We start from the raw sequence: 27,094 nt of genomic DNA, 5'->3' as shown, positions 1-27,094 counted from the left end.
AGAGTTTTCTTTCTGGTGTGCCATGTTTTGTATGATAAGCCACATACAAGTAAAATTTAATTGAGTCTATGCTTTGTCATTGATGAGGGAAATGACATGGAGATTATAAGCGGTGGATAAAGTACACAAACCATGTACTTGAGGTAAAGTAGAGATATTCTAAAATATTACTCCAGTAAAAGTGTTCCCTTTAAACTTCCACTTGAGTAGAAGAACAAAAGTATTTGCCTGTACTTATTGTGCATCAGGAGAGTATTCACAACGCTTCACTTTTTCCACAGTTTGTTTTGTTACAAAATGGATTTAATAGATATTTTTTCCTTAAAATTCTACATACAATACACAATAATGACAATGTGTAAGAAGTTTGTTTGGAATCTTTGCAAATTTACTAAAAATGAACATGAGTACATAAGTATTAAAAGCCTTTGCCGTGACGTTCCAAATTGAACTCAGGTGCATCCTGTTTCCACTGATCATCCTTGAGATGTTTCTACACCTTGATTGGAGTCCACCTGTGGTAAGTTCAATTGATTAGACATGATTTGGAAAGACACACACCTGTCTATATGGGGTCCCTCAGTAAACATTGCATGTCAAAGCATAAACCAAGAAATTGTCTGTAGACCTATGAGACAATTCTGTCTCATAGGTCTACAGACAATTCCTTGTCGTATGCTCGGACATGCACTGCACGGAAGGGTGCAGAAAAATTTCTGCAGCATTGAAGGTCCCAATGAGCACAGTGGCCATCATTCGAAAATAAAAGTTTGGAAGCACCAGGACTCTTCCGGAAGTGGGCTGCTAAGCGATCAGGGTAGAAGGGCCTTAGTCAGTGAGGTTATCGAAAACCCGATGGTCACTCTGAAAGAGCTTCAGCGTTTCTCTGTGGTGAGCGGAGAACTTTCCAGAACACCACCCATTTCTGCAGCACTTCACCAATCAGGTCTGTATAGTAGAGTGGCCAGACAGGAGCCGCTTCTTAGTAAAAGACACACGACAGCCCTCCTGGATTAACCATCTCTTAGGAGAGATCTGAAAATGGCTGTGCACTGATGCTCCCCATCCAACCTGATGGAACTTGAGAGGTTCTGCAAAGATGAATGGGAGAAACTGGCCAAAAATAGGTGCAGCATCATACTCAAAAAGACTTGAAGTTGTAGTTGGTGCCAAAGGTGCAATTAGTATTGTGCAATTTTCTTTATTGCTTAATACTTAATATTGTTGGGTTTTTTTTTTGTTTTTTTTTCTCGAATACATTTGCAAAGATTTAACACACACTTGAAACACTGTCATTATGGGGTATTGTTTGTAAAAAAAAAAAAAAAAAAATTAATAATTCATTTTGGAATAAGACTGTAACATAAAATGTGAAGCACTGGAAGCTCTGAAAATAAGTACCATGATGTATTATAGCTATAATGGTCCTATTATCATTTTTGACACAAGACTCTTACTTAATCAACTTGTGTGAAAAGACTCAGTTACTCTTAGCACAACAATCTATTAATAGAATGATATTAATTAGTCAAACACTAGTTAATATCTATTACAATTATCATGAGCTCGAAAACAAATACTTTAAAAATAAGGCTAGGGGTGTTGTGAGAGTTCGAGTCATCACAACACCCCTTATGAGAAAATACAGATGTTCAGTTGCACCCAGGGAATCGGTGACTTCAAATTTTCCCTGGGTGCAACTGAACATCTGTATTTCCTCATTATGACCAGTGTTCCTCCTCCACCTGAGAATAAATGTCTGTTTGAATGGTGCAAACAAACACCTTTGGTATTTGTCATAACTCATTTTTCTTATTCAGTCCTCCTTGTCTTGTTCTTCACTTTAAAATTCCTGTATTAGCTCAGTCATACTCCTTGCTCACACTAGGGACGTTTCCTGAGTGTAATGCTGTAGGAGGAAATTAGGAGAAGGAGAATTGCAAGCGAAGGCGAGTGGTAAAAGAATGACTTTAGATTCAGTGCTAAGTGATTAGTGCTGAGTTTGGAATGCGAGAGAGAGGGGGGGGTAGGCATGTGTTTGTTTTGTCATTAGCAAAGTGGTTGAAACTCAGCCAGCCAGGTCTCTGCTCATGGTGTCTGCCTGGAGATATGCCCCACAGCACTGATCTGAAAATAGCATGTACTTTTCCCTGGTCAAGCACATCATACAGCTTTAAAAATCGTTTTCCATCTCACGACTGCAGGCCTCTGTCCCAGCTACATTCCTACTCATACCAAGCTGCTCATTTGTCCCAAAAAATTTTTTTTATATATATATATATCATAATGCATTTTGTGTGCTGAGTATTGTTTTTCCTACCACTGCCAGGCTTCTTCACTAAATTCAGTAAAAAAAAATTTCTTCTCCAACTTCATTAAAACACAGCCCATAAACTACATGGACAAAAGTATTGAAACACCTGACATATGTGGTTCTTCTCCCAAACTGTTGCCACAGAATATCTTTGGATGCTTTAGCATTGAATTTCCCCTTCATTTGAACTAGGCGACCCAAACCTGTTCCAGTATGACTGTGCACAAAACCAGCTTCATGAAGACCTAGTTTTTACATGGGTTAAAATGAACGGTCTTGAGTAACCTGCTATTGAGCTGTGACCTCCACTCTATTGAACAGCTTTGGGATGAATTGAAACGTCGACTGCATCCCAGGCTTCCTCACCCTGTATCAGTACCTGATTTTACTAACATGCTGAATGAACACAAATCACAAGTGCGCATTATAGTTTCTTCACAGAATAGGTTGCGGTTATTATATCAGCAAATGGGGAGTAAATGTGGAATAGGATGTTTAAAAAGCACATACAAATCTATCAGGTGTCCCCAAGCATTTGTGCATATAGTGCATTTATCAGAAATCTAAAGTGAGATTTTTTTTCACCTGATTCGTTATTTGCAATGCCAATCTCCTCAAAATATCATAACCCATTTAGCTAAGAGTTTCCTAATACCACGTCATCTTGTGGTATCTGCCTTGATTCGTCCGATTCTGTGCAAAATCTTCACTCCTAACACATCATTTTATAGAGACTACCAGGTAACCCACAGTTTGTTGTAACCGAAGAGCCCACAATCCATTGCTTTTTAAAATAACATACGGAAAATGAGACTTTCTTCATGCAGAGCGAGCAAAAGCCTTGCAAATGAGTGACCCAGGAAAGGAAAAATTTGTGCAGGTCTTTCATCAGTGTGCTGAATTAATATCAGACTGTTAGAAAAGTGACCTCGACATGAATGAGCCTGTGTGAGCGGCCTTGGTCACTGTGAGAAGCTTGGAGATGAGGGAGCCAGGGGCAAATGGAAATGCATGTAAATGTGGTGTGTGTGTGTGTGTGTGTGTGAGTAGGAAGGATCACTAGTTCTGGATCAGAGTGGCAGGGATGTGCAGGTGGGTGCACATCAGAAGCCCCCTCACCCATCTATCTCCCCTGCTCCCTAATTCTGTCTCTGTGTCTTCCTCTCGCTCGCTCTCTCCCTCTCTCGCTCTCACTTCAAATGATAAAAGCTTGTTTTATACAAAGACTTCCTTTCAGCAGCTAGACAGTGGCTTCACAGAGAACACTTATCGTCAAATTCTCTTTCTCTCTGTCTCTTTTTCTCTCTCTCTCTCTCTCTCTCTCTCTCTCTCTCTCTCTCTCTCTCTCCTCACACACTCCCTTTTATATTCTATAGATGCACCATATGTGCCATATCCACTTGGGAAAGTGAAATTGTTTCCTTTTTTCTTTTTTGGGATCATAGTGCTGTTTATCTAGTAGACACGTATAGAGTGCTATGCAGAACAGTAATCTCTTTCAAAGCATTGTCCACTTCTACATCATGGACTTTAATCTTTAAAGGTGATAAAGTAATCATGGCCTGCCCATATGGGAAAGAAAACATCACAGACATTTGTGCAAACAGCTGAAAAGATGACAAAAACTACCTTTATACTGAAAGAATGTTTTTATTGTACTGTAAATAAGTGTGAACTGCTAGGAATACCTAATTGGGTAGAATAAAAAGTAATAAACCTTTTTTTTAAACAAAAAAAAAAAATCAGAAACTGAAAGTATATATAACAAAGTTAGATTTTAGTTAGATTTTTTACACTGTTGACTTTTTTTTAAATAGACCAACAATAATAATACTTAAACATTAAGTGGAAAATTACATTGGACAAAGGTGTAAAATGTTGTGCAGCAATGTAATACAAGTCTCGCTGATTTATTTATTTCTTTTTGCCTATTTAATGTTTTTCTTGCTATTAAATAAACAGTCTCACGTTTAGTTTTCTTTGGCCCTAAGCATGCTGCACTCATCAAGTAATAGTGAGGAGAGCTGAGGGAGAGAGAATGAGCACACCCTAATTAATCAGCTCATTTAGAGCCAAGACCACTGTTATTATAATAACAGGCTCGGCTGTTGTCCTTTTCAAAACGCTGCGGCAAAGCAGTTTGGAGGTGTTAGTAGTCGGGTCAAGTCTTTTTTTATTCGCTTCGTTCAGCCAAGCACATAAGTGTGGATTCATTGAAGCATGAAAAAGTCTTGAGTTGCTATGCTTGCCAGCTAGTTTGTATCGAGGGTAATTGATCCCAATGTCCAAATGTAAATTCCCAATTTTAATCTAAAACCAACTGGCTACAATCGCCTGTGCGTCATCTGTCATTCTTGTCTAAAATGAGTGTAAAACTCAAATGAAATATATGTTTTTCATCTAACATGAAAGTAAACTAATTTTGCACTTGTGGTTGTGCAGTACAGCTATAGCTATTCATTTCAATTTATATTAAATTGATTCAGCTCCAGTAAGCGTCTGTCAATTGTAACCTAAATGTGTTATTACAGTTTTTCTCAGTTGCTTTGGAGCATTTTCTCGAATCATCCTTAATATTTGCACACCAGTAAGTGCATTTCTCAAAACAATGAGAAACACATTTAGATTTCTTCTCAAAAGTAGGTATTTGTGTCAATGAACATGTCATTCCTATCAGAATAACAAGTGCTTTTGGTATTGTTCACAAACAAGATCGTCAAAATGTCATTTTGTCAGTATGAAGTGCACAGTTTCAGTATTAACTATGGTTTGGATTTCAAAGGTTGAAAATGCACAAGGCTGAATTTCTTCTGTACGGCATCTATGAATTTTAACAGCACAGATGTATTTACTTGATTGCATATTTGATTTTTACTGATTGCAAGAGACCGGACAGGATTCACCCTTTTACTGTACTGTATTGTTTGTTCGTTTCTTGGTTGTTCATCTATTTCAGGAATTGTAATTCTGTTTTTTGCTTTGTCTGTAAACGCTCAAGATTCCCTAATTTTAGAGAACTAGTTGATCATTGGTTGATCTGATGCTGTTCACTCGCCTACATTAGCAAAATTCTAGATTCATCTGCACAATTCATCAATTCAAGACACGTTTACAAAAAAAAGTTTAATGAAAAATTAAGCGTAACAGATGATGACTGGTTTAACCATTTTGCATTCAATGATTTATGCAATGAACTGATGCCGAGATGTTTCGGGGGTTAAGACTATTTATGTGAAACTAGTATATAATATATTTTAATCAAATGACATAAACAGTTGATAATGTAGGAACCAGCAGACACTTGTACACAGTCGATTAAATGAATGTACCAAAGCGTTCGCAATTTGACCAAAGCAACAAGAAACAATATTTTTTGTGATTTGCACAAGTGACCAAAAGATGTGGAGGTTGAACAAGGAGTTTTTAAATTTTAATTTCTGATTTGAGAATCTTCAATGCAACTAAAAAAAAAAAAAAAAAACTGTAAAAATGTTTTTTTTTTAATATACCTTGTTACACTGTGTGAGTGAGTAAGAGAGAGAGAATTGGGATGATAAACATTCACACACATATTGCAATTAACCTATGACAGTACAGGATATTCTCTTTAAATGTCAGACATTATTAAGTGATTAGGAGGAAGCTGATGTGCCAGGAACACTGGAAAAAAAATGTGCATGCTCATCAGAAATTACCTCTGCAGTGACCGTCACAGTGCTGTGGTAATTACCTATGTAGAGGCTATGTACTCATGAACATTTAATTGGCAGTTTAGATTTGCATTCCTTAGATATAGTATATTAGCTATAATACAACATCTATGGAACGGACAGGTTTGCTACAGTTTTGTGAATTAAGTTTCTGACAAGGAGACCAGTACCACTGTCCAGTGGATTCTAACCAATCATTTCCTATGCACAGTGTTATAGCCCTCTACCACCACCATCATAGGACCAACACTGATTAAATATTAATAGGCTAGACCTTTCTGACCACATCTGAAAATATTGTGGTATTTAAATGCTGGTTTCTTATTATTGTCTTAATAACAAACTTAATAATCTTTTCCCCCTCTTTCTTTATTGTGTGTCCTTTGTGTCTCCAGGGGACACTACACAGAGGATGAGATCAACCCAGTATCCGACCCCTGCAGAGCTGGACGCTTATGCTAAGAAAGTGGCCAACAGCCCGCTGACCATTAAAATATTTCCAAACAGCGTCAAGGTCCCACAGCGCAACCACGTGCGCCGCACCGTCAACGGATTGGACGCCGGTGGTGCACGCTACAGTCCCTATCCCCCCTCACAGTCTGCGGCCAAGGCCGGCCTACTGGCCATCGTCAAGGCGCCCATCACCAAGGGCATTATCAAAGACTTCACCGGTACACGTGTGACGATGAGTGCCCCTGGAAGTGGGTATGGTCCGGCACCAAGCACTTTAACCCTTCAGCATGCACCACAGCCGCTTCAGAGACCCCCACAGCATCAGCAAGCTCTCTCACAGCACAGTCAGAGTCTCCAGCCCCTCCAACAGCAACAGCAACACCAACACCAGGGACTTGGGCATCACATGCCCTCAGCAATGCCCCAACACCCACAGGGCATGAGCAGGACACAGCCTCTTTCCCACCCCCCTCCTCTTGGTCACCCAGGTCCACAGCCTCCTCCTGCACTCTTGCTTCAGCAACAGCAGCACCTCCAACAGCCCCCTCCGGGCCTGCAGGGTGGCGCTAGAAAACTCACGGATGCCGATGCCCCTCCAAATGTGACTGTTTCTACCTCAACCATTCCTCTCTCAATGGCTGGCACCCTGCACCAGGGCCGCCAGGCTGATCTGAGCACCATTGTGCATCAGATTAACCAGTTCTGCCAGTCTCGGGCCCAGGGCGCCGGGGCCACATCCATGTGTGAGGGCCAAATCGCTAACCCAAGCCCCATCAGCCGGAACTTGCTCATCAATGCCAGCTCCCGGGTGGCCATGCACAGTGGGCATTCCAGCGCTTTACCTCCAGGCCTCGGACACTCTACTTGCACCATTGGAGCACCAGATAAATCGTTAGGCACTGGAGTGCCTCTGCACAACATGGGTGCCATAAACAGGATGGCTGTGTATCACAACGATTTGAAGCAACAACATCTGCAGCACCAACAGAACCCGCAACAGCATCCAATTTGCCACCAACAGCATCAGCAGATGATGTCATGGAACCAGCATCAGCTCGCCCACCTGCAGCATGTCTCAGATGGGGCTGGGCACTCCTGCAAAACCGCTCCTCGGGACCCAGGCTTTCCTTGTAATGGCATGAACTACCCACCAGAGCTGTGTGTAGGGCAGCCTTATACCCTTAAACCTCCCATGGATAAGCCAACACCTTCACCTCCAGTTGTCAACAACAACACCATGCCACCTGGCACTGTTGCACACTACGCTAACGGCCAGTACTACCACCAGGTGCCTGTGTGGGGTAGTATTCTCCCAACACCCAACAGCGACAGTTCCGGCTCACAGGAATTGCCTGCACCCTTCCATGGCAATGGATCAGGCGGTACCAACCCTACCCCAGGGGTGGACTGCGCCCCCACGGGAGGAACGGCACACTATCGACCGGCAGGAGTGGCAGTGGGACAGGGAGCCGCAGTGGGGCAAACTAATCTGATGCAAACGGCAGATTACATGGGAGGGGACTTCCAGACGCCCTGCTTCCGAGATCAAAATCTGGGCTTGATGGGGAAGATGCCCAGACCTCCCCCCATGGCTCACGGCCAGCACCCAGGGTACAGATAAGCTCCGGCACAGGCTCTGCTTACCACATCTGTCTGTTTCAAATAGCCACACAAAATCATTTACTCTGCTTTGTCTTAAATTACTTATTACGAGGAAAATCATTACAACACATTAGTTCACATTAACAATTCAGACAGCAAACAGAAAGTGATCACTGAAAACTGAAAAATGTTTAACAAAAGCAGTGTTTTCACAATTTTCTTTTTCATTTTAATCGTCATTCTTGCAAGTGATCAATTTTTTAAAGGATTTAAACCTATTTAATTTTTATTGCCGGTTTCACCCCAGATCACTGTGTGATACATCTTCTAGGCATAGAAATACAGTCTGAAAGATGAAACGATGTCCTTCAAACATCGTGAATGGCGGATTTATAATTTCTTTGACAAGGTTTTTGGTTCAGTAAGTTGAAAAACCTCACTAATGCACTGTTCAGGAAAATATTTCATTCTCTTTTTTTATTTCAGAGTTTGTTCGACATCCCTGAATTTTTTTTCACTAAATTGTTCAAGACGATATCAGTTTTGTTCAGAGGGCTTTATCCTCTTCTCTACATTAATTTATTACTCTGTGAATGGGATGCTAGTTTGTAATAGACACCAATGATCTTGACAGGATAATATATATATATCAGTGAAGTTCTATCAGCTGCATATCAAGCCACTTAGTCTGGCCGGAATTAAAATAATCAGAAGCTTAATTTATGTATCACTAACAGTCAAATGAGCTGCGACAAATCAGGTGGCTTAACTGATGTCTTAACTCCTTTAGATTAATGAAGTAGGCAGCATGATTGTGAAGTTCTATTTTCTTAAGAAGCCAATGTGGGTTGAATTAGAAAGGAAAAAATAAACCTGCAAGAAGATATTGAGCTTCAAGGGGTGCTGTTGTACTTCTGCTTGATTTTCGTAAGATATGAAAATTTACTTGAATCATAGAGATGGGGTGTTCTCTTGTTAGATGGTTTGTAATAAAGTTAGCAGGACTAAACTTACTACTGCAGAAGATGGTGGATTGTAGATTGTCACTAATATAATTTAGAGACTAACTACGAACCAAATTGAGATTATTCGATCTGAGCTTTTTCCTCGTGTGTCTCTTGAGATAACTTCAGTTTAGGAGTTGCTACTGATGCTCTATTGACATGTGCTTGAATAGACCAAATTGATCACTTGCAAGATCGCTTGTGGGTAAATCAAGGAGGACTTTAAGTCAAAGGTGAAACAGCAGATGAATTATTTTATTGTACACTGGCTAATCTGCTATACTACTGTAACTTTTAAGAAGTGTAATGACTGTGTGAATGTTGGATGGTTTGAGTGGGGATGGTTTTAATGGGCGGGTGTGTCTGGTTTTAGGTGTATGTGTGTTGGTTGGTTGGTTGGTGGATTCGCCATCACCCACTCTTTGCTTGCCTCCCTCTGGAACAGCCCTTATAAAGCCTTAAGTATTTGGTCCTTGGACTTTCCTTTGAAAACAAGCATGGTTATTATGAAACCTATAATATTGATAATTATGGAAACGACTTCAAAAAGACTATAAAGGAACAGCAATTTTTTCCTTGTTTATTTTTATTAACTAAAGCTTTTGTTGAATAGAAAAGCAATTCCTTAGGATTACTTTGCAACAAAAACAAAGAAAAAAGAATAATATTTTATTGTAATTATGTTTTATAGCTGTGTGTAGTTCTGGGCTGTAACAAAAAATCTTTTTATTCCAAGTTTCAAAGCTTCAGTTTTGCAATTTGTGACTATTTATAATTATAAACTTGATTTTATTTTTTTCTTATTTAAATATTTTTTTTTTTTTTTTTTTTTTTTGCTATAGCTGTGAAATGAAGAGTCTACAGTAGAAGACCTTTCTCATATCTGTCACTCTGTGGCTGTTGAGTGAATGAGCGAAAAACTAGAGTGTGTGTGGAGAGTTGTGCTACTCTTTTTGTAATATTGTAATAATAAAATAAAGTTCTAATTTATGCTTTGAAACCTGCCTTCTCCTTCTTCTAAAATCAACACTTTTGGTTTCTCAAAATATTTTTTGAAGCCGTGTTCCAGACAGCACCTGTGCAGGAAATGTGATTCTGCTTCTGGCCAAATTCTGCACGTGGCTTTCAAGTGCGATTTCTTATTTTTTTTTTTTCTCTCATATAATACGAGCTGACTTGTGACAACTGATGCACAAAATCCCGTGCTTCACTGCACTGACAAAACAGTTGGAAATGAGTGTGATGACGCTCAGGCGCAGTGTGTAAGCAGCTGTGGGTTCTTGTTAGTGACACCATAAAAGACATTCACAAGGATTATAAGTATGCTGCTCTTGAGTCGGACAGGAAGTCCTCATATGAGGATCAGAAGTGTCCAGCTGTCCTAAAACCAACATTGTATATGAGTTTTGATATATCTCTTAGAACTTCGAACACATTGAATTTTATATATATATATATATATATATATATATATATATATATATATATATATATATATATATATATATATATATATATATATATAAAAAATATAATTTAAGTAATTCGGCTGGTAGGTTGTTCCAAAACATCTTGGTGAACACATTTTCTGTGGATGTGTGCTGCCTCAAATCCTTCTGTCACTTTATGTAATCCGAGTCTCGATTATGTTGAGATCATCGCTCCATAGGTGCCCAAAACTATTACTTCCAGGACTTCTTGCTCTTCTCCACACTGAAGATAGTTCTTAATGACATTGGCTGTATGTTTGAGATCATTGCCCTGCTGGAGAATAACTTTGGGGCCAATCAAGTGCCTCCTTGATGGTACCACATGATAAGTTTCTGTCTGTATTTCTCAGCATTGAGGACACCAATATCCTGACCAAATCTTCAACTAATTTTGCAGAAATTCAGCTTGAAACTGGCAAGGAACCACCACCATGCTTCACTGTTGCACTTATTGCACTAATTGTGCTACTCTCCTCCAGCTACAGACAAATATTTCTGCACCCCAGTTATGTTTTTGTGCATAGTTGAGTCCCTTAACCTTGTTTCCATGGTGGAGGTCTGACTTTTTCGCTGTTAATTCTACCATGAAGAGAATTTCTGGCCAGACTTTTTCAAGCAGTAAACGGGTGTACCTGTGTCCCACTAGATCTTTGCAGATTGCAGCACTGCTGGACATCATCTGATGTCAAAGGGAAGTAAGAATAATGTGTCTTTTATCCACTGCATTATGTTTCTTGGCTGACCACTGCATCTACAGTTCTCAACATTGCCCATTTCTTTGTGCTGCTTCAATATAGCTTGAACAGCACATCTTGAAACGTTTTGAAATCGTTGCCTGGAAGAGACCTTGCTGATGCAGTATAACCACCTTGTGTTTTTTTGCTGTGCTCAGTCTTGCCATGGTGTATGACCTATGACATGAGGGTTTCTTACACATTCTCACCTCAGTAGCAGAGTCTGGCTGTTCCTCACTCGGTTTTAAGCCTCGTACAAATCTGTTTCTGAAGTTTGCAGAAGTAAAAATAGAAAGCCAAAGGGTAGTCACACCAAATATTGATTTGATTTGGGTTTTCCATCCGTTCATTTACTTTACATTTTTTTAATTGATAATAATAAATTATTAAAACTAAGAGTAACACAGTACTAGCTGATACTATTTTCATGTTTTATTCCTCTTATGCCACAGCAACTTATCAAAAAGCATGGTTTCATTAATAAATGAATAGCATGTCCAACATACACCACACTTAGTTCAGATGTTCCAGCTTCACCCCTCTTCATGTTTCAGCTTTTGTGGTTACAAGAACAAGCTTAACAAGACGTCCTTTCACCTGCTTTCTCTGAATCTTGTGGTGGAAACCTCTGACTCTTTTGGGATGTCTATAAGCCTTGATGTTTTAGAAATTAATCAACACCTGACCAATGAAAACTGAGAAATCAAGTGCACTGTGAACCATGAAATATCATGTTCTTTAAGAGTCGTGCACCATTTTTATTTTCTGAAGGAAACTTGAAAAACACTAAATTCAAATGACTAGGGTGGAGGGGAAACAGCTCTCTCTCTCTCTCTCTCTCTCTCTCTCGGGCTACTTTTAGCCTTGCTGCCTCATGCACCATGACAGCTGGCGTACAAATGGATGAACTGCGTCAATTTGAGTCAATAGGGCCGTAAATCAAAGCCCCGTGGCAGCAGGAAATAGCGCAGACTGGGGCAGCTCTAAAAAAGTCCAGGTTGGGGCATATTGGAGCTGTCTGAAGTGAATGGAAATGGGAATTGCATAAAAAGGGCACAGCGGGACAGCCGGGTGAAGCTCAGTGTGAGTGATATCGACCAGGCATATCTAGACCAAATATGTGTAAAAGTCAATTATACATGCAAAAGCATGAATTAAGTGCATACTAAAGCAAGATAGAATAGATAAATAAAACAGACTGGGCATAATAGCAGGGAATAAAAATAATTCAGACATTACAGGATCTCATGCACAGGTGCAGTCCATGAATGTCGGAGTTGTTTGCAGGTGCACGCTGTATTCTTTCTGCTTATTTCTGAAAAATGTCAAAAATGCTAACTTTATTCAGGGTCATTGAGACTCAGTCACTTAGAGGAATCTGGGTAGTCAGTTTCACTACTCCACCTGCTGTGGCACCACTGAACATGCAGAAAATATTGATAATTTACAATGAGGTTCATGGCATAGATTTGTTATTTAGAAATTTCAGCAGCAAAACACCCAGACTAATATAAAATCATGAATGAAGTAAATCAAATAAGGAATAACAATATTTATTAGAAGACAAAGATTATTAAACTTTAAAAAGGTTATATCCATATTATATATCCATATGCTGCATATTTAGTCATGCACAAAACAAAAGCTAACACGTGTTGTAATTGGCATGTTTACAAATCTCTGTGCATGTGCCTTGATTTACAGTATACTGACTCCAAGTTTTGTATTTCCTTTTTTTTTGTACTTCTTCAAAACAGCATGCCTATGTTGCATTAGTATCTTAAAATATCTTGCTTTGTTACCTTGGTAACATGACACACCATTACATAAAGTGTGTTGAAGATACAGTAATTAAGGCAGGAAATAAGAAACTGTTACAGGAAAAAATAAAACTTGGTTGTAGCTATAAAAAAAAAAAATTCTATATATGTATTTTTTATTTTAGTGAAACATTATGGCATTATTATACGAGTCAAATTCACACTTAAAGATTGTCTTCCTACACATAATTTCCAGTTTAGATCATGTAGGTAGATGTAGGTTTCTTGTAAATGTTTGCTTCTAAAAAAAAAAAATGAAAGGAGGTCACACAAACCATGTGAAATGTCTAGCCACATCTGCAAGATAGCACGGTGGTTGCAATGGCAGCCAGGAAACTGATTACCAAATGTGTCATATCACAGCAACCCAGAAAGACAAATAACTTTAAAAGCACCTATTATATTGTCTTAAATCCTGGCTTTTACAGTGTATTGAGCAATGCTGTTCCACCATACCACATGAGGGCAGCATAACCAACCAAGCAATGAGTTCTTCAATATCCAAGGCCATATTACCATTTAAGACAATATTTGACATATTTATGTTAACTGACCTTTAAATTGACCAAAGATGTGGCTTACCCTCATCAATGCAAATTTGAAGCATCACCAAGCATACACAACTCCCTTTCACTAGGTAACCACAAGGAACAATTTCAACCGAATTATAAATGTAATCATACTGTAACCTGGCAGGCTGTTATATTTCATGCAATTCTAATACTTTAATGAGCACTTTTTCCTTTTTTGACTGCCTCATTCCAACTAAAGTTGTTTGATTAGAGTGCATATGTGCTGCTTCTGTTTTAAAGCAAAAAAACAACTAAAAGTCAGTGTAACAGTCTGTTGATTTATGATTGTTGATGACATGTTGATTTAACTCCAATAAATTGCATTGCTTATAAAAGAGAAAGACTCCTGTTTCACTGGTTGGTTGTAAAGATTGGATTTGGTCTGTGAGCTGCTAGTTGCTGACCTCTACAGGCTACTTTTATTAGTGATTGAGTATAGAAAATATAATCAGTAATGTTACACTGATTGGACCAAAGGAATTGGACACCTGACTTTTCCGGCAATATGTGGATGTTAACACAAACCTAGAGGCAAAAAATTGTATAGGATGTCTTTGGATGTGCAAGCGTTGTTAGCGTTAACGTTACCCTTTCTTTCGAACTAGAAGTTCTAAATCTGTTCCAGCATGACAATGCCCTTGTGCACAAAGCCAGTTCCATGAAGATATGGTTTTATTATGAGATATGGATTTGGATTGGTCTGCTATAGAGCACTGACTCAAGATTATATTAGAATGCTGACTGCACCCCAAAGCTCTTCACCATTGACTTTACAAACACCCTTGTGGCTGAATGACCACAAATCTCCACAAACACATTCCAAAGTTTAGTGGAACATCATCTCTAAAGATTGGAGGTTATTATAACAGCAGATAGGGAATAAATGTTTAAAAAGCACATGAATCTTAGAGTCAGGTGTTCACATACTTGTCTATATAGTGTATTTATTTAGTACTGTTTGCATGAGATTATGCCATGTGCAAATGACTTTGAGTGCTCTCAGGAAACTAAAGCCTCCATTAACAATTTACATTTATTCCAAACAAGCACACTTGGATGCAGTCCTTGCATATATTTTCCCAGATGTGTTACTCTGGGCTGGATGCCAGAGGTATTGTCTCCTGGATTATACGTGTGTTGGGTCTCCGTCGACTGATGTCGCGTAGGAACCTGTGCCGAGTGGACTCTGCAGACAGTGATACACGTCATATTTTTCAACCAGTTTGAATTTGTCAATATTACTAGTATAGATGGATTTTGAACCTCACCACATGTAGTTGCACCAGAGATGATTTTTTTTTTTAAATGTTAATTACCTCTTTGATGTACATGTTGGATTGGATTGTTGCATTCCCCAGGATCTTCACTGATGATGCCCAGGTTGCGGTTCCATTTTTTCCAATTGACTTCTTCCACTCTGCAAAAGACACAAATGCACCAGTTACTGTCCGCCACCCAAAAGTAAAGGGTTGGTGATAATCGATTTACCAAATAACTATATTATTGTTTGAGACATTATGCTGAGTGTACTGTCAATTCAAAGCAATCAGTTGATTGTTCCAAATGTTTCTACACAGGAAAGAATAAAATAAAATTTAAGTCCCGGTACAAAGGTAATTCCAAAGAGGTTTTTTCAACTGTCACTTCTGTATATGTAAAAATGGTTTAGTGGTAATGTATATTGTTACACAGTGTTATATAATCTGAATTGAAATATAATTGAATTACTTAAAATAACTTTTTATTATAAAAGTATATTTTATCCTTTATTATAGTTGGTTTAACTGAAATATATATTTTTTTATGCATGTCTCAATGTTTTAAATAGTTGGTTTTCTGAGAAATTTCTTTTAGAATTTACATTATTTGAGTATTGTAGAATTAAATTTAATGTAATTTTATTAATACCTTTTAATGCCACTGTATTGATATAATGTTGAACACAATGACCATCACTTTTGCTTGATTGAATTCATATAACTTTTCCCCTATTAAATCCATTTTTTAGTATTATTATTGCATTAGGAACAAAATGAGACGAGTATTCACTTCATTTCTTCCTACATTTAAACTCTGTTACTTCAGGAATCATTACATTGAACTGAAAAACCATTCTTAAATGTACACAAGTGCTACACAATCCCACATCCAAACTTCCCCCTAGCTACAAAGATTGTTTCTTTAACCTGATACACCAGCGCCAGTCCTCCTCTTTTTTGCCCAGGTTCCTCCTTACTCCTGAACGCAACTTCGTCTTCAGACAGCACACATATCTCTCCAGATCCAAAATGGTGATGGCACGCTGAAAATGCACACATTATTGAACAAATATAAAAAAAAAATCTTTAAATATAACGGTCTAAAATTTCATGGAGGTGCCAATAATTTCAATTGATGCTGTTAGTATACCTGTAGTTTCCAGATACTGGTGCTTTCCTTTGACATCTTCTCCACAGTTTTGCTCATCAGAGCAATCAGCATGTTCAACAGCAGAATATAAGTGAGCACAATGTAGCTTATGAGCAGCACAAAGAACACATGTTTATACTCATACTGCTCGGTGAACTCCAGGTCACCCATGCCTATAGTGAACTTAAACAGTTCCAGAGTGGTGAAGGCGATGGTTTTATAGGTGGGCTTTTTGCAGTCTTTTCCCTCTTTCGGATCTTCTGTAAAGAAAGAGCGTCCACTCTTGTCCTTAACCGTGCTGTTATTCAGTTTTGACTCCTCAGATTCTTCAATGTTACCTTTGAGTAGAGTCACCACAGCTGTTTGGAGAGCAAAAGAGAAAAAAATGCTTCATTGACTGGGCTAACCTTTTGTGGACCGGAGAATGGAAATTGTGTGAACAATACCTGCTGAAAATCCAAAGAGGAAGACCACGTAGACGAAAAGGAAGCGAAGGATGTCACTAAGGATCATCTAGTAAACAGATTGGAAGTCTTGAATTAGAATAATTTTACATTAAAGTGAAATGTTTTACTCAGGGAATGTTAACTTTATCAAAACAAAAACAACAAAAACAACTTACCCTCTGAATCATAACGCTGTAGATGCCCATGTGCCGTGTTCCTCTAGAGAAGTAGAGCAGATTAACCCAGCACAGAGCCACACTGAGTACCAGGAAGGCAAGATACTCCTGCTTCCCAGCAAAATACAGCCCCACACAGAGCAGAAAGAACACAGCCTGTAATAAACTACAGTTACAAAGGAGATTAAAAATATGCAGCATGTACAGAAAAAACTGCATTTCTTTTTTGTGATGTAAAAAATTTAAACTGCAATTTCTTCCAGCTTTAATGTGTTAAAGCAACAACAACATTTAATTCAATAAATTATTTGCATGATTTTGCACACCCTTTATCATGAGGCAATAATTATCATGCAGTGAAATGATTTTCGTTCTAAATAAAGATCAGCCGTTTGTCAAAATGTGTGTATTTCTTCTTTGTTTCATGTAAATGCTGAAGCCGAAGTCCACAAAGAAATGCAATTACAAAGCATGGATTTATAAATGGATATAAATCATGGAACACCATAAAAATTAAGAGAACATGAGGCACCAGTGACATCACTAAAAAAACGTGATGTGCATAAAATTTTTAAAAAGACAAAAAGATTTTCAGGAAAGCTGCCAAGACACTAACTAAAACATTTAAGCAAATGCAGGGACATCTGCCAAATATTCGTCTGTCAATGCATGCAACAAAAGTCTCTCCTTTTCCTCCTTAGTAGACAGAAGAGATTTCTCACAAAAAATGTGATAAAAAGTGTTATGACAAGACCACCTCAAAAAAATAGAATCTTCTGGGCACAATTTTGAATGATTTTTAGTGCAAAAACATGACCGCTTTTTACCCAAAGTACACCACAACTACAGTAAAGCATGGTGGTGGGGGCATCATAGCATGAGGCTTTTTCTCTTTTTGCTGGGACTTGGGCTCTAGTCAAGACAAAGGGACTCTTGGATACTCTTGGATCTACAATCCATTTTATGAATCTATTTAGGCACAAATAGCCCGAAAAGACTCGCTGCTATTTACAAGCAAGTAAGTTTCCGTTACAAAGGATTAGTTCATGATGTGCACACCTGTGATCATGTTGGTTTTTCTTTTTTGTTCATTACAGTTTGTTGTTTATTAAACCTCAATTGGATTAGTTGCTTTATCACATTTAGAGAGAAAGGAATAAGTCATATTTGTCCTGGTTTAATTTCTCAAATACATGCAATGGTAATAGAGATGTTTAGAATGTTTATGTCCATTATAGTGATTCCGATGTTTAAGAACAGGCAATAATTATATATAAAATAAATGTTATCTCCTAATATATGTCCTATGTCAGTAGAACATCATATGTTATGGTTGAAATCCATCATTTATTTTCCACTGTCCAATATATAAATCCACTGTAAATATTTTTTTTTTCGAACTTTCAAACACTTACAAAAGCAGCTCTGAATAGCCATCTACCAGCAGGGTTTTTACACTTGGCCTCTTTCTCTTTATATTCATCAGCTACAAGAAAGAATAAATGACATGTCAGGCACCATGTTAGGTTTGCTGGAATAATTAATGATATCTATGTTTTAACCACAGTAAATTCATACACACCACATGAACGAAGAAATAGAGTGATCCGATAGCCATGATGACCTGTCCAGCAAACAGTAAGTAGCCATCAGGAATTGTTTTCTCAACATTTTCCAATCTATATTTCCTGATTGGAAATGGGGGCTAGATTGACAAAAATGAAACAGAGGTTAGTTACAAATACTGAATTGATATTTGTCATGAATAAGTAGTGGATAAAATATATATATATATATTTATTTATTTTTAATATTTATCCAAACTAGCTGTGGTCTCGACTCACTTTTCCTTCTTCGCGGTAATAGCAAACGATGGTGAAGATGGTGAGATACACGAGATAAGCAATAAACTTGAACAGGAATATCCGGTGGGCAAATCTGTTCCATTTGTCTTCCAGGAGTTTATTAAGTGGCTCAATTTGGAGCATTTCGAGACGATTCTGAAACAACAGGCAACAGTATCAACAGCTTTGTTCAGGGAACCTGGATGTTTGCACAGCATGCTCTATTTATAGTCCAATTATAATTGGCTTGAGGGTAAGGACTACATTATTTTCAAACCAATTAGCAGTCAGTTACTCAGAGGAATGCATAAATAAATCATGAAAATGTACAATATTGTAAGTGCACATGTAATTCCATTTACTGTAGGGTAATTTTTTCTTACAGGGATTTCTGTGCCATAAACAATTATCTCCAGAACAGAGTTTGGCTCGTAGGTGTCGAGAGAGTGCAGGTCGTATAGTGAAGCATACACCGGGCCATATGCCCACTCAGTGAACTTTCGGGACAGATACCTGCACTCTTCCTGCTGGAACTCACGATGCAGTATATGCTCAATCAACTGCAGGAAATAAGAAAAAGAAAAGAAAGAACCTGCTGATTTTTGGGGATTTTAATGTGCAACAGTTTCTAGAGTTTATACAGAATGATGAGAAAAAACACCCAGTGAATAGCAGTTTTAAAGGGGAAATTTCCGAAATTATATAATGTCTTTATGAAAGGCTACCAAATAAAAACTGTGGTAAGCAGAAAAGTAGTTTTGAAAAATGGTTTTGGTTCTACTCCTGTCAGACAAGAACAGGAATATGAACCTACAATAGGCCAGACTGAAATTGGGAAAAAATAAGGTCACATTTGTCTTCATTCGCCTTGTTAAGGTGGGTACCTACACCCTTAGATGTCTCACCTTTACTTCAGTCAATAATCTTACATGGATTCTGTAAATTTGTACCTAAGAACTGCTGCTGTATTCATAATGACTGGTCTACAGTATGTGACCTGAGATACCTAGTCACTTTGCTCATCGCTGCACTGATCTTTCATCATCTATACTATCACTGCCTGCCTATAGATCAGTCACTATGGATGTTGCTTTGTGAATGCATATCAAATTGAATTGTCAAAGTACAGATAACTTTACATGTGAAAACACTACAGGACAGGATGGAGTAAAGCCATATCATTCAGAAATAAATTAAAGTTTGATATGCAATGTTTTCAAAATGTGTAGCTGCTGCATTAGTGTACAAAACCCCAAAAGGGGAAGAGTGTCTCAAGTACAGTCATGTGCAGTTGCCACTCTGCCATTGTATACAATGTTCCAGTTATTTTTGCTGATAGAATGCTAGACGAAAAACATCACAAGACTGAATAGAATGAATAAGCCATTTGAAATCAGGAACCACCAAAATAAATATAGAATTGTTCAAGACTTAAAAAAATGAATCAGTGTTCCCCCAAGCCACACCTAGATTCCATTTACCCAGACCACTTCCTCTTTTCCATCTCCTAACACAGTTAAAAATTAAAACACATTGAAAAATCACGCATTCATGATATACCACATTCAATACAGAAACTTCAGAAACTTCTTACCCTAATTTTTCCTAGCTTTGCAGCCAGCTTGATGGAAGTCAGTCCCTGATTGTTCTCAATGTTCTCCAGCCTTTGCTTTTGGGAATTTTTAGCGGCATCTTTGGTAAGAATGTAGTCATACATGGAAATGACAAAGTCTGTATTTTCAGGGCTGTCATCAGCCACCATAACAAGAGCGTGGAGAACCGTGTTGCCCAGAGTATCTGTACGCTGTAGCTCTGCTTTTCCAATCAGCAAGTCCACTATGTCTTTCTGATTAGTACATGCTGCCAGAGATAGTGGAAGCTCCCCTGAAGAAATAGGTTTCAAATCTCTTACTGAACATGTCAAAGGCAAAACATTTTTGATTAAGCTACAAAGATATGCTGAATGGATTTTTATTTCCTCACCATTACCTACCAAAGTAGAAACATGTTTCACTAAGTGGCTGAAAGAATGTCCCACAAGCCAATGCATGGACATTAGCCCCCTTCTGAATGAGCAGCTCAACAAAACGCTTGTTTCTTCTCTCAATGGCTATATGAAGCGCTGTCTGTCCTGCATCAATCACACAAAAACAACACTTTATTAGGTAACTATTGCTAAACAACTACACATCTGTGAAGGTAGATAAATTCAACACATGCACCACAAACACCTTCCCATATTTTTTAAAGAGAGTGTAAAAGATGTCCACAAACAGCTAATGGTACTCTAAGTAGCAATGTAACAATGATGGCATAACCCTCATATCAGACCAACACTTACTCATGCATAGACAGTGTAATGCCAGTCTGAATTGTACTAAAGTATATATTTAAATGCAAGAATGTGGTAAAAAAAAATAATAAAATGGAATACAGTCTAGAGATGTATTTAAAAGGCTTAACTGGGGGGGGGGGTTGGGGGTAAGCATAAAGTGTTGCTGTAGACTAGGGACAGCCTTACAGTATGGCCTTTCTTCTTACACTGAGATGGGCTTATTTGTTAAAAGCAGAATGAAGGAACCCAATCTCACCAAGCACTTTTGGCATGAATTGGAAGTACATATACTTAGGAGCCACTATCTATATTATTTGCACTTTATTGGTATACAATTACAGCACCTGACCATATATTATTTAGGCAGTGGACCTTTCTCAGTGCGGCTATGTAACATATTGTATAATAAAGGTATACCTACTGTATAAGGTAGAAACTTAAATTTGGTAATGTCCTGTTTGTTTCAGACATTCAAACAAGTTAAAATCTTCATACCTTCATAGTAGTCATCTGTATATGCCGCATTTACTAACTTATCCAGATATCCCATTCTCTCCGCGATACCCAGCAAGTGCTCCACTGTTTTGTTTTCTCCATTTTTCAGGTTTAGCAGAGCCTTCATCAGAGCTGTCTTCCCGTTGGGTCGATCTGACGGACATGAAACATAATAATCCTGTTGCTCCCATGTTCCTCAACTATAAATGGTGTAATGAGTTTGTATACAGACGCAGAATATGGAGTTTTACACATAGTTCTTACATTCACTGTTTGTCAGCTTCTTGTTTGTTTTACACAAATACTCTTCCAATCCCTGAAGCCTGTTGATGTCACCACTGGACACAGCATCGAAAAGCCTCTTGATGTCAAACCTCTCTTGCTGATCTGGCTCGGTTTTTATCCCTTGTACTTCACTGTGAAAAGAAAAAAAACTTTGTTGTTCACATACGTTATTTTGACCCCCGTCCCAAGTCGGTGCATAAATAACACATACCTTACTGTATATAATGCTGGTGGTTCAGCAGCAGTTATTTGTGCAGATATTTCACTGAAGGTGATTGTGTGTGTGTTTGTGTGTGTGTGTGTGTGTGTGTGTGTGTGTGTGTGTGTGTCAGTCCAGTCAACTTGTACTGAGGAGTTGATGGCTTGTTAACAGAAACTGTTACACAGTCAGGTAGTCAAGGCCCGCATGATTTGCTACTTGTCTACTGTTATGTAGCTAGAATTATGCTGGAATTTAGTGTAGTTATTGTGTGTACAAGGTTCTATCACTGGTTCCTCTTTAACATTTATCTGGTAAATGTACGATATCATCTGTCAGTCTATCAGTCATTTTATTTCAAGCCACTTGGCAGCCAAGCATACAAACTTGCTTGTCCAGTGAATAAATATTTTATTATTAATTTACTTGCACATGCAGTAGGTATATAATAAGCATATATCTGGCACTTACTTAGAAAATTCCAGCTTGATTCGGATCGGGCAAGAAAAATCACCATGGTCCTCAAGGAGGTCAGTGTCCATCGGTGCTTTAGTCTTTCCATAAGCTTGGCGATCCTTTTTTGTTGCTTTGGCCTTATTCCCCTCCTCAATTGTCTCCAAAGAAAAAGCCTCCATATTTTCCTTTGTCACCTTTAGTGTTTCAATTCTGAGTAACAAAAAAAAGGGTTAGATCCATCACTAGCGTTAAGATGTAAAAATTTATATCTTAGAATTGTTATTTAGTCAAACAGCAAATTTTAAACAATATTCATTTCCATCATCACCTCTAGGTCAGATTAGTTTACTGATTGAAAATATTTTACTGTATAATACATCTTCTTCTTGTTAGGCAAATTTAATTTGCCTAAGTATAATAAATATTATCATTAAAGAGGAAGCTCTTCCCATAGTAAAGACAGAAAGTGTGAAGCAGTAAAGATGTCCCAATTTTAAATTTAAAGCATTCGTTTAGAAAGTTTGAACCCTTAACCATCTTCTTGTGATGATCTACTCTACATGACCCGTGAGGAACATCATCTTCTTCTTCTTTCGACTTCTCCTATTAGGGATTGCCACAGCGGATCATCCGTCTCCATACCCCCCGTCCTCTACATCTGCCTCTTTCAAACCAACTATCTGCATGTCTTCTTGTTCATAGAGCATACCCAGTGACTGAGAATGCCTATGTGTATAACCTGTGACACATAAAGCTTTTAATTCTAATAGCAAATAGACACTGGTTAGCAAATTTGAATGTTTATATTATAATTTAAAATATGTTCAAATGTATTAAAATGATTTTACAGTATTAAGTGGTTTTATTCATTCATTGACCTCATGCTAATAAACGTCTGTTTATATAAGATGCTATGTTGCTAACTTGTAAATGGCCTGTCAATTGGCAGTGTATTAATCTGATTACTGAATCGGTTACAACGGAAAGGTGTAAAAAGCAGTTTAACTAGCAAGATACATTATATGAGCAAAAGTACTGGGACACCTGGCTTTCCCTAACATATGTGGTTCGTCCCCAAACTGTTACCATTAAATAAAAACACATAGTTGTATAGAATGGTTTTGGTTGCAGTAAAATACATTTTCCCTTCATTTAAACTAGGAGACCCAAACCTGTTTTAGCATGACAATGCCCCTGCGAACAAAGTGAGCTTCATGGAGATATGGTTTACATGGGTTGGAGTAGAAGATCTTGAGTGATCTACTTTATAGAGAGTTTTGAACTCAATCCTACTGAACACCTTTGGGATAAATTGAAGCACTGACTGCACCCCAGGCTTCCTACAGCAGTTTGTAACTTGACTAAAGTACTGTACCTGAAAATCTAATCTTTTACTAAACATAATTTCACAATATGAATCTGAAATTGTTTGAGATTGTAGAAATTGGAACAGTGTCGGCATGCATCCTGCTTTATACTGGCTGTTAGAAGGAAAATTTTATTATATTTTTATATTCTTATATTTTGATGTAGATTGCTTATTTTCTCTAAAGTCCTAAGGTTTAGGACTGTTCTTCTCAGTAAGTGGTATTTTTACTTATTAAATGTTAAAAAAGTTTTTCTTTCTTAAACCAATTGCTCGATAAGTTAGACTTAGTCTTCTTTACACAGAGCCATGAACACAATTCCACTGAACACTTTTGCATGAACAAGAACCGTGAGTGCGCTTTAGACACCTCCTCAGACAATATCAGTTCCTGATTTCACTTGCAGCTCATATAGCTGAATAATCACAAATGCCCACAACCAGGCTACAAAATGTCTAAAGCCTAGTCTAATGTCTAAAACCCACTAAGTCTGGAGATCTTCAAAACCACATAGCATCTTCTATTGGAAAATCTTCCCGCAAGAGTGATGATTATTTTAACAACAAAAAGGAACTAAATGTGGAATGAGATGTTCGAAGCACAGATAGAAACTCAATGTGAGACCAGGTTTTTCCCAATGTGATCAGAAATTCACACAACCACACTCTAAAATCTTCTTTAAAGCCTTCTGAGAAGAGTAGAGGTTATTACAAAAGCAAAGTGTGAACTAAATCTACATGCACATATGTAGATGTGATTTTTGGAATTGTATTTAAGGTTTTAGAAAACAATATGGACTGTGACACAAAATAATAATAATAATAATAATATATATATATATATATATATATATATATATATATATATATATATATATATATATATATATATATATATATATTTTCTTTTTTTTTTTTCTTCTTTTTTATACTGGAGAGATAAACACCTTTCGTCTGTATTAGAGTCCTTTTGGTTGTGATGTTTTTTATGATGGCAGAGCCTGTGACCGTTAAAAACATAGCATATGATAAACATTGTTATTATATTCATAAACATTTTTTTAACCAGCCCTTAACTGCTCAGCTCCAAAATGGGATTATATATTATTTCATTATAATACATTTGCTTAATAATTCTTGCTTGAAATAAAAAAGCAGCTGCCAAATCATTATGCACATCTGCCATAATCAAACTTTGATGTCAAAACAGCCACAGAGATAGTGGTAGAGATTGTTGTGGGCACTATCCATCCTGAGCTGAACGATTAATTATTAATTATTAATGTCTCCTTATGCTGGCATTAGCCAGAATCCTTTAATGTGTTATGTTTCAAATCCCTGAAAAGCCGCCTTTGTAACAAACAAATCAAAACTGTAACACCAACCAAATGTGTAAGAGCATGAAGCAGAAGATGGGTTCAGGGTGCAGGCATGCTAACAACATTACTCTACTTATCTTTCACATCATATTATCGATCGACTATAAACAGATCTCTGTATCGCTGGGGTGTGGCAGTTGTTTGTTCTGCAGGTTATTGTGTTGTTTGAAAAAAAAGAAAAAAAAGGTCTCAAAATTTGAATGAAAAATATGCAAATCAATTACAACATTTCCAGTGATATATAAATAATTATTTACAAACTGCATAATCCAATGGCAAAATGTAATAATTCAGGGTTTAACGCTTGGGGAGAGATTCATGTAAAAGACAATGAAACATCAATAAAAAAGAAGACAAAATGACAGATAATCCTTGCTGAAGGTTAAATACCTCAGATGAGTAGTGATAAGAGAAAATTGTACTTACCAGACCTTTACTTAAATATCCAACCTGCCCTGAAATTTAATTGAATTTGATTCCCTACTGTATTAATAACTTTTATTTTATTACAGCATCTTTAACCGTGCAACTCAGACTTCACCTTCTGCTGCAAATGAAGCAGAGGAGGAAATGATCGCTTGCAAGTATCAGAGCAAGAAAGAGTCAGAGAGCAAAAGAGAAAGAGAGAAAGAGGAAGAGAGTGAGTATGTGTGACTTCCTGGTCCATCCCAGATGTAAGAAAATCCCAAAGAGACCCCTAAACTCATTTAGGATTGATTCAGGCCTTCCTAATTTTCTGCGCATCACCACAAACTTGCTGTCTGGGTTTAAAATGGGGAATTTTGCATTGTTATGATAAAATATATCTACAAATAAAGCAGTCTTATTCTTATTACACAAAAATTGTGTTGTGTGACTGTTATACCAGGTTTTATTTTAGAATTTCTTTTCTCTCTGTGTGTCAAATCGATGCATGATATTTTGCACACACACACACATGCACGCACACACACACACACGCACACACACACAGCTGGCAAAAACTATTTGCATGTGCTGACTTTTTGTATGTGGTTTGTCTTAGAGCGTGAATCACTACCCACTTCTGCACACTTATACATTGTGGGTAGGCACACACACACACACAAAATGTCAGAGCATAACTTCACATCATGTGATTTGGGGAAAAGAAACTGCACTAATTGAAACTGTTTTAGCAACGGCGAAAACATTGTTTTACCCCATCTTGGAGAAGATTATTTGTGAACCATGGTGTACATTCTGTGCTTTGGAAATCCCAAATATATATAATAGAAAATGCTTGGTAGTAGTTTAATGCTAGAATAACTAAAGATCCTCGTGTGTGTGTGTGTGCGTGTGCGTGTGTGTATGTGTGTGTGTGTGTGTGTGTGCATGCGTGTGTGTGCGTGCGTGCATGCGTGCGTGTGTATGGGTGTGTGTGTGTGTGTGTGTGTGTGTGTGTGTGTGTGTGTGTGTGTGTGTGTGTGTGTGTGTTTGTGTCTAATTTTGAATGGGTTCAACAGTAGTGGATTCTGGGGAGTGTGGTTAGAACGACCATGTTTATAGGCTGCGGTGTCTAAGAAAAGAGTTTCTGGGCTTCACAAACAGACAACACACAGCAAAAATATATTAACAAGTGAATATGTCCTGAATATGTGCAAATGTATCTATAAGTGTAAGTTTGCCCCTAATGAGCAAGCTGGTGGTGGCTGTGGCAAGGAAGAAAAGGTCCCCATGGCTGCTCATCAGTAATAAATACACATCGTTCACCTTAACTGTTAAATTCTGTAAAGCTGCTTTGAGACAATGTCTGTAGTAAAAAGCTCTATAGAAATAAACTTGACTTAATTAAATTAAATTAGGAGTGTGTCCACCACTATGAGTGGGTCCTATAACATTCTTATTAATTCCTACTGAATCTAGAATGGGCACAATTGCTTTTTTAAGGAGACTTCCTGATTATCAAAATGAAAATTGAAGTCACTAACAATTAATGTTAATGTGTTTCATTATAGACACATTTGGGTTTATTCGTAAATAGAAT

At 37.7% G+C, this 27,094-nt stretch overlaps 2 protein-coding genes across 6 annotated transcripts in view; one reads left to right on the top strand and one right to left on the bottom strand.

Moving 5' to 3' along the window:
* The window catches only part of fam222ba (family with sequence similarity 222 member Ba), a 67,035-nt gene extending 56,952 nt beyond the window's left edge, over positions 1–10,083 (top strand). For all 5 annotated transcript variants that reach the window (XM_046839381.1, XM_046839380.1, XM_046839377.1 and 2 more), the window contains one exon: positions 6,420–10,083. In XM_046839381.1, the coding sequence (XP_046695337.1) occupies positions 6,420–8,098 (1,679 nt within the window). In that variant the 3' untranslated portion in view covers positions 8,099–10,083. The remainder of the gene's footprint in view (positions 1–6,419) is intronic.
* A 3,146-nt stretch (positions 10,084–13,229) lies between these two features.
* On the bottom strand, positions 13,230–25,652 carry LOC124379428 (transient receptor potential cation channel subfamily V member 1-like). Its single transcript, XM_046839784.1, has 16 exons — positions 25,516–25,652; positions 22,360–22,554; positions 21,669–21,820; positions 21,405–21,557; positions 20,568–20,705; positions 20,169–20,458; positions 18,958–19,134; positions 18,575–18,730; positions 18,313–18,435; positions 18,146–18,216; positions 16,731–16,896; positions 16,555–16,621; positions 16,109–16,467; positions 15,886–16,001; positions 15,016–15,116; positions 13,230–14,885 (listed from the first exon to the last, which is right to left on the bottom strand). The coding sequence occupies exons 2-16, from the start codon at positions 22,521–22,523 to the stop codon at positions 14,788–14,790; spliced, it is 2,331 nt and encodes a 776-aa protein (XP_046695740.1). The 5' UTR covers positions 22,524–22,554; positions 25,516–25,652; the 3' UTR covers positions 13,230–14,787.
* Between the last annotated feature and the right edge of the window lie 1,442 nt (positions 25,653–27,094).

This window comes from Silurus meridionalis, chromosome 25 (genome assembly GCF_014805685.1).
Source record: "Silurus meridionalis isolate SWU-2019-XX chromosome 25, ASM1480568v1, whole genome shotgun sequence".
Classification (NCBI taxonomy): domain Eukaryota; kingdom Metazoa; phylum Chordata; class Actinopteri; order Siluriformes; family Siluridae; genus Silurus; species Silurus meridionalis.
This window is presented reverse-complemented; position numbering and strand designations above follow the sequence as displayed.

What these genes read in the sequence shown, in the direction of transcription:
- LOC124379428 (XM_046839784.1), bottom strand. Translation starts at nt 22,523, where the DNA reads ATGGAGGCTTTTTCTTTGGAGACAATTGAGGAGGGGAATAAGGCCAAA. An exon ending in CAAAGCTAGGAAAAATTAGG is followed by an intron (nt 19,135 to 20,168) that starts GTAAGAAGTTTC and finishes TATTTCCTGCAG; the next exon opens with TTGATTGAGCATATACTGCA. An exon ending in ATTACCGCGAAGAAGGAAAA is followed by an intron (nt 18,436 to 18,574) that starts GTGAGTCGAGAC and finishes TTGTCAATCTAG; the next exon opens with CCCCCATTTCCAATCAGGAA.